General features: G+C 34.6%; 1 protein-coding gene across 1 annotated transcript; it reads right to left on the minus strand.

Moving 5' to 3' along the window:
• Positions 1-2570: 2570 nt before the first annotated feature.
• On the minus strand, positions 2571-3783 carry LOC126377454 (lipase 1-like). Its single transcript, XM_050025188.1, has one exon. It carries the CDS (start codon positions 3708-3710, stop codon positions 2571-2573), a length of 1140 nt encoding a protein of 379 aa, XP_049881145.1. The 5' UTR covers positions 3711-3783.
• Between the last annotated feature and the right edge of the window lie 5000 nt (positions 3784-8783).

Here is an 8783-nt window from a genome sequence, read left to right on the forward strand (position 1 = left end):
GTTAGTGACATCGTAACGAATACTCAGAGGGATGATTCAGACCATGATTCTGAGTTAATATCAAGTGGAATTTTCCGTCGCAAAATTCATGTTATTTTTTTAGTTTTTTTTAATTATTTTCAATTTTATACTTTTGCGATGGAAAATTCCACTTGATATTAACTCAGAATAATCAGCTGAATCATCCCTCTCAGTATTCGTTACGATGTCACTTACACCCCATACAAGTACATACAGTAGCCATACAAGTAGGTATGGGTGTTAGTGACACTGTAACGAATACTGAAGGGGATGATTCAGACCATGATTCTGAGTCGATATCAAATGGAATTTCCTGTCGGAGAAGTCATGAAAATTTTAGAGCTTATTTAAATTATTTTCCGTTCCATACTTTTGCGACGGAAAATGTCACTTGATATCAACTCAGAATCATGGCCTGAATCATCCCTCAAAGTTTTCGTTACGATGTCACTAACACCCTGTATAAACTGACCTTGTCAGATGACCTGGTAACCCGCGAAGGGAAAACCAATACAGATTAGGTCACATACATCCGAAACTCATTTCTGGGGAATGTGGGTTTCCTTGCAATATTTTCCTTCAACGCTGAGCACGCGATTCATTTTACGATCCACATTATGAATTATTATAAGCGTGTTGGTTAGTAACTGTTATAATTATTTATAAATGCTTTAATGAATATATCCTTAGTTCATGGACAACTGTACCTACAAATTGTACTATTTAATATTCTTTTGTTCCTAGTATAGTGGATTGTTGTTTTTAGGGTTCCGTAGCCTAATGGCAAAAAACGGAACCCTTATAGATTCGTCATGTCTGTCCGTCCGTCCGTCCGTATGTCACAGCCACTTTTCTCCGAAACTATAATAGCTAGCCTGTTGAAACTTGATAAATATGTGTATTCTGTGAACCGCATTAAGATTTTTACGCAATGATAGAAAAAAAAAACAATAAATTTTGGGGGTCCCCATACATAGAACTGAAACTCAAAAATTTTTTTTTCATCAAACCCATACGTGTGGGGTATCTATGGATAGGTCTTCCAAAATTGTATTGAGGTTTCTAATATCATTTTTTTCTAAACTGAATAGTTTGCGCCAGAGACACTTCCAAAGTGGTAAAATGTAACTTCTAAAATAAGAAGAGGATAAAACTAAAAAAAAAAATATGATGTAGATTAGCATACAAACTACCAACGAAAATTAGTTTGAACCAGATCTAGTAAGTAGTTTTTTTTTAATACATCATAAATCGTAAACCGTAATTTATTTTTCATTCAATCAACTCAAGTATAGGAAAGATAAAACTAATTGGTGCGTAAGTTCATTTATGTATGTATAAAACTATTTATTTTCCCTTTTCAGTTGTTATTCATATCTTAAAACTTTCATATTATGTTACTTGCTGTTACGGAACCCTTCATGGGCGAGTCCGACTCGCACTTGGTCGCTTTTTTTAATTTAGTTTTTACATAGTGCTTTGTTTTTTAATTCCTGATGAGGATTTCGATCTTTCTGTAATAGGTGGTAACACTATGAGTCCCGTATCTAAATAAATGTTAGTTTTCACAAGAGACTGTCACCGACAAATATTTTTTTTACCGTTTTCTCATCAGTATGTTGACGTTGGTAGAATCATCGTTTCTAAACGATGCAGCCATAAATATTAAAAAGTGAAGTGAGGTCTAGAACAAATTGTTATTATCGCTGCCCTTTTGAAGTTTGTTTTATGTGTAATTTTTAATATGTTCTGAATTTCTCAATACTGTTTTCTTTGTCACTTAATTTGTCAATCTTAATTGTTTCCTTCTAATATTACTCACGGGTCCGGAGTCACGAACACTTTATTTAAAGGTAAGAACAAGGGTGTATTTGAAGGTAGTGCGGCGCTAAGGAATTGTATCTCAAATTATAAGTTGGTAAAAATGAGTGTAAAGGTGGGTAAATTAATGAAATTTTTCTTCGATTTTTTACAGGGGTTATAGTATATTGAAAGGAGCATAAATATAGTATCGGTTTTATTTCGTATTATTAAATGTACGAGAAAGAGGACCGTCGTAGCCCAGTTAGTAGAATTCTTGACTCTGACTTTGAGGTCGCAGGTTCTAATCCCAGCATAGGCCTAAACCAGTGATTTTAGAATTTGTTTTCAAATTCATGTATAATGTGCTAATTCACGTGCTCAGCAGTGAAGGAAAACATCGCGAGGAAACCCACATTCCCGAGAAATGCATTGCGGAGGTTTGTGACCTAACTTGTATTGGGCTGGTTTTCCCTTCGCGGGAAAGGTCAGACTGGCTTCTGTAAAAACCGCACCTGTGTAATCATCAGGTTAGGAAAGCGGACTCTGTGAAAAACGGGATAACGGGAGATGATGAGTGCGAGAAAATTATGTTGTAACGTAACGTGGCTCTTAAATTAATGATGATCATGAACACAACATAAGCTCATAACTAATATGTTATTAACATTTTATTTGTATCAAAATATATCAAATCTTTGGCAAACCCCAGAATTCGACTTTAACACCACTTCCATTTCTATCAATTTTTATTCATCGAACTTCCTAATTAACGCCAAAAGTCGACCATACACTTTGGCCTTCACATTTTTGCCAAAAAGGAAATCTAAATGGCTGTACAATGTAGCCTTATAGAAATCTACGACATTGGGCAAAATCCGACGCAATTTTATCACATCGACATAACTGGAAATCCAATCATTGAGGCTGTAGAAAATAGCCACAGGAGCAGTGACTCGATCTAAACTATAATTAGGAGGTACTCTTTTACCATATAATTCCATGTTTCTTTGCCTACCGTAGTCATATCGGCGGAACTTATTAGAGTATAACAACTGCCTATAATGCTCATACTGTTTCGCAGAACACCCAGCTGGGTTGTGGTTAAATATTACAGGTACATTAGTAACATTAAACTGAGCTCTGTCAAATCCAAAATACAAATATACAAAAATATTCATGCATATAAACTTCATAGCCGGCGCAGGCCTACATACAGCACTAGAGAGGGTCGCGTCTGGTAAAAATTCCGGCTGACCTATAGCCAATAGGGTAGCAAAAAAGTTGATTTTAAAAAGAAACCTCAAAAACGGACTAAAGAAATGCGAAAAGAATGTTACAGGCGACATGGCGATCGCAACTGAAATTTTATCATTGTATTCCGGTAATTCAGAGCACATGACAAAAAAAGCTGTAGTGCCTTGAGAATGGCCGACATAGCTCATTTTTTTTCGCTCAGTTACACTTAAAATATAATCTATAGTCGCTGGCAAGTCGTATCTTCCCATTTCGTCCCAGCTGAAGTTGAAGAATTCACTTTGATTAGGGGATAAAGTCACGTGTCTCTTGGAATATTTGTTTCCCCTTGCATTGGCGAGCCAGACGTCGTATCCTTCAGAAGATAAATAGTACGATAAAGCACTTTCAGGTCCAGCTGTGACGTAATCATCAGAACTGAATAGAAGACCATGCACAAGAAGAACTGGCGGCCCTTTTCCGGGTATCCTATGGAGCGCCAAAATATATCCATCCTGGGTCGTGACGAAGTGCTCCTCAAAGTCGTAGCCATATTTGTTCACCAGCTGGCTGATATTTAAATACGCGTCTTCGTTGTAAAGTCCAGGGTCTCTTGCAAGTTTAGCTAAAGTCCGTATTTCAGTTATAGGCATGTCTACACCTAGTGTAGGTAGAGCGAGGAAGGATTCTATAAAATTCTTCACGTAATTGGCACTCGTCCCAAGTGACTGCGAAGTTACTTCACCAGTGTGGTATGAAATGAACAAGATATGTAGTAATTTTAGATACATTATTGAGAGCGAGCGCACAATACAATGTATTACATTGAAATGAGATGATTCTCAACTACTTAATTGCAAAATTATCATCTACTATACATGATGTATAAGGAAGTCTTTGGCATCTGTCTATCTGTTTGTAGGTGGTAATCTAGAGCATTACTGAAGTAAAATGGTTGCCGTTTTCACTGCTGTAAAATAATTGCATAACCTGAATAATTGCAGCAGTTCGTAGATTATATTTTCTGCACTAGACGAATTTATGGGTAGATAGTTGCGGCCTTCGTCTGCGAGGTTATATGAAGTTAATAGTTGATTCCTGCTACTTCGTCTTCGATATTTGTTATTGCTATTAGATAAACGATTGCAATGTAGTTATCACTAACATTGCTCGACCATTATAGACGGCTCATCATCATCGGCTCAGTGAAGAATGAGTACTCAGGGGTATTAAAAAGGCAATCTTATTGCTTTAATGACATCTCTTTTAAATGAATTGCCTCGATGTGGCCTTTTTAACTCCCAAGTTCATCTTGCGATAGATGTACGTTTGATTAGTCCAATTTTTAAGTCATGTTTCTGATATCTCACCACCAGATATAATATAATTAATATGATCACTTGATTGTCCGAAAGTAAGAAGATCCGTGTTTCGAATGACACGTTAAGCTGTTGGTCCCGGGTATTTGAACCTACTGACATAAGTAGGTAATCGCTATGTGGGGATTTGACTCAATAGTAACCCTGACACTAGAGTTGCTTAACACGTTCACTGTATATGAACCACATATGAGCAATAAACTTAAAACTTCACGTGCGTGTCCCATATGTGGAGCATATATTTTCTTGCCATAGTGTGTCTATGTACGTAAATTCCAATGTGTTTATCGGAAAATAGCAATGCGTGTGAGGGGTAGATATCTAATTTTCCATTATGCAGTAAACGTGTCAAGTTGGTAATCCTCACTCACACGATAGAGATTTCGAATTTAGAATAAAATAGGATGTTTAAAAAAAACGGAAACAACAAATAAGTTTTTAGATATATCTAACATTTATTCATTTAATATCTAGATCAAAATTGTATAGAAACCAAACAACCATCGTACGATGAGATCAGTCTTGTTGTAGATATTTTATCTTTCCTTTCACCAGCTGTAATCATGCTGAGTTACTGTCAACCTTATCTCACTGAGACAACGCAGTGGCGCCTTCACGATTGCGCTACCAACAAAGAGTCATGCAGTTGTATATCTAAAGAATACATCACCTAGTATTTTGGTTGTTGGTCTTGGTTGGTTAGTGGTTGGTCGGTTGAGTGCTTGCTTGGTTGGCTTGGTACTAGTGCTTGGTTGCGCAATTTGTTACCGAAAAATGCATCACCCGTGGCGAGGTAAACCAAGCTCGCTCGAAACTCGAATCTTAGAATCCTATGGATACTTGAGTAGTATTCTTGTCTCTAATTGCATGACGCATAATTTTAATGACACAACAACCAAGAATAACCCAGCAAAATTACTAACAATTTAATTGCCACTTCTTCTTTTTAGTCGAACTACTATTTATTTATAATGTAGTATTTGATCAATAAATTCATAAATCAATTTCATTGATTGTTAAGTTATTTATTTTTGTAATTTATTTTTCAAAGTAACAGACAATTTGCGCTCAAAAATATGCAGCGCTAATGCAATGTGAATTTAAAACTAACTTAGCTCGCAGTCTGTAAATATTGAAGAATCGAATTATAGTCTGTTAAACATATACGATGATCTTTATACAATTTGGAAGAAGCAGCAACTAAACCGCTTCAAACCATATTTACATGTTAATTTTCACGATTTTTACAGTAATACGTATTTTTAATACGATAAACGACTCTAAGAGGTTTACAAAAACGTATCAGCGTTAGAAACTAATTTGGCACGTATTTTTTAACAATGTTTTCCCATTTCGCAAATATGTAGGTTGTTTATAATATGTACACAACTTAACATCACTAAATATTTTTAAATAAAATACGACGGCAGTGTATGTAATACTTAGTTACTTAACTATTTTAACGGATCGATACGTGATTAAATGTTAAATAGGGTAAAAATCACAATTACCTTATTATTTTTTACCTTATTTAATATACATATATCGATGCGCACCCAATGTTGCTTCGGTTTCAAACGATCTGTGTGAAATAACATCATTGGGGAAAAAAAATCAGTGTTTTGTATTTGGCAGTATTTAGCCTGTTTTAAAACTTATGAACTTTTTAATTTCATTAAAAAACTTTATTTTTATAGTCTGGCATTATTTGCATATAGGTACTTATGGTACTCAAGTTCTGTACAATTTTAACTAACGCAACACTATAAATATCTAAGTACATTTTAACTAATCAGTCACTTAAAAATGTTTTTATGTGCAATATCGTCTCCTTGTCGTCACCTTATAGTGACAACCACGGAACCGCCTTTTTGAAAAATCTCATTTTGATGTGATTTTTGTTAATAAAACCTCGCAATAAAATAGGCAAGCTAGTTTCAATCTAGGTAAAAATATGTAGTATTAATTTTTACCTGGAATGGGATTTCAAATTCAAAACTAACTTTATTCAGTTGGTAACATAGTTACACTTTAAATCGTCATTTTTTTACATAACGAACGTCTCATACGCCTAAAACCACTGTATAGCCGAGGAAATGAAGCTTCAAGAAAAACCTCGGCACAGGGCCCTAGAAGTTCTTTTCAAAATAAACATTAAAATATTGTTATACAATTGAGTAATTTAGCTGCCTAATAACAGTTCTCAGCAATCTTATAATATCTTTTTTAAAAGTTTGTTTAATTACTGTCTTAAAACTCTTGTAATGTAATGTAATGTAATGTAAATTCTGAATGTCAGTGGGAATCTTATTGTAAAAACGTATAGATTGCCCTTTCAAAGATTTAGTGATTAAGTGAAAGAAAACAAGCTTTTGAATAAAATTACATTAGAATGTGATTTTTCAAATAGGCGCTCGCATTGTGTTCAATATAAGGCGACCTTATAGTGAATGTGTTAGAGAAGAGGCGACGATATCAAAATTTTATTAACAAAATTTGGGGTTATCGTAATTATTTAGGTGTAGCTTGAACAATATATCGTCACTGGAAAGGAAAAAATACTTAAGCGCCAAGAGTAAATATCGCGAAAAAGCCGTTACAAGTATGTTTCATAACTTTTTACCCATTTATCTAATTTAGATAACTCCACGTAAGTAAATTACTTACATTGTTAAGGTTCCGTAGCCTAAAGGCAAAAAACGCAACCCTTATAGATTCGTCATGTCTGTCCGTCCGTCCGTATGTCACAGCCACTTTTCTCCGAAACTATAATAGCTATACTGTTGAAACTTGATAAATATGTGTATTCTGTGAACCGCATTAAGATTTTTTTTTCATTTTCTACATCTAGAAATATATAATTATCAATCAATCAATCAATCAATAATACTTTATTGCACAACGACATATACAAAGGACATAAACATACGAATAAAAACATAAGTACAATAGGCGGCCTTATTGCTAAATAGCAATTTCTGCCAGGCAACCAGGCAATTATTATAATATGCACTGCTATTTTGGCACTTACTAATTTTGCCTTTCCAATAACGATATGTAGTAAGTATGCAAATAAATAACCGCATAAAAACTGGGCCTTAGAAGCCATTTCCATGCTTTTGTTGCATTTTAGTGATTTGCTATTGTGTTTTACGATCTAGAGGTCCGGGTTCGATTCCCAATGGGGACATAATCGAAATCTCTTTCTGAGTATCCTTTGTTTGGTAAGCACACTGCAGGCACAATTACCTGATTGTCAGAAAAAGTAAGATAATTCCGTGCTTCGGAAGGCACGTTAAGGCGTTAGTCCCGGGCTACTAGCCCAAGCACCTGGTGGTGTTGCCTAAGGGCAGCGTAGTGGAGTATGCTCCATACCCCCTCCGGTTGAATGAGGAGAGGCCTGTGCCCAGCAGTGGGACGTTATCCGAGTTATTCAGATGGTTTAGATAGAGTATTGTCAGAAATAAAACATGCAAACGACATAATGACTATCAAAATGCGATGTGATGTTATAGATGTGATGTTATATGTAATTTGTAATGAAATTTATTTTTATATTTACACAACTATGATTTCTAATATATTACATTTTGAACAGTAGTCGATGGAGTAATTCGTGCACTTTCGTTGATACTTTGTCTTTGTTAGCGTAGTATTAAATACACATTCTGATCAAAATAATCGAAACACCTCTGAAGTATATAGTTCTAAAATTAAATAAAGTTTAAAATAAAATTTCGTAAAGTACTAAATTTAAAATATTTACGAGTGTTAGGAATAAATAATATTTTAAACTGGGCGTTTAAAGGTTTTAATTGTTAATTTTCGTGTTCCAAATTCAATTTTAAAATTTAATTAAACTTGTGTTTTATGAACAAAAATTAGGAAGCGTTTCGATTTTTTTTGCTGATGAAGGTGACCACCTTATAGTGAAAACCACGGAAGCGCCTTTTTCTACAACAAAGCCCCAATTTATTACTTCATTCAAATTTTCACCTTTTTATTAATCAAATTCAATTATTACGAGGTTTTATTAATAAAACCACATCCGAATGTGACATTAAGTGATTTTCACTATAGGACGACAATTTGTCTTTCATTTCAAAAATGCTTAGGCTGCCTTTATCTTGCATATTTCGCCTCTCGTTGTTTAACTTTTTATTAATCGATTCAATGAAACCGGAGCTTCTTAACAAACTTCTTATTTGCCAGAGACAAGAACGTTGTTCATGCTCCACCCAAGATATTTCTGATTTTAACTAATAAAAAATACTACAAAAGAAAAAATCACCAAAATCGGACCTGTTCCTGGCAAATAAGAAGTGAAACCCTTCATTGCCTCCACTA

Source organism: Pectinophora gossypiella, chromosome 23 (genome assembly GCF_024362695.1).
Source record: "Pectinophora gossypiella chromosome 23, ilPecGoss1.1, whole genome shotgun sequence".
NCBI lineage: Eukaryota > Metazoa > Arthropoda > Insecta > Lepidoptera > Gelechiidae > Pectinophora > Pectinophora gossypiella.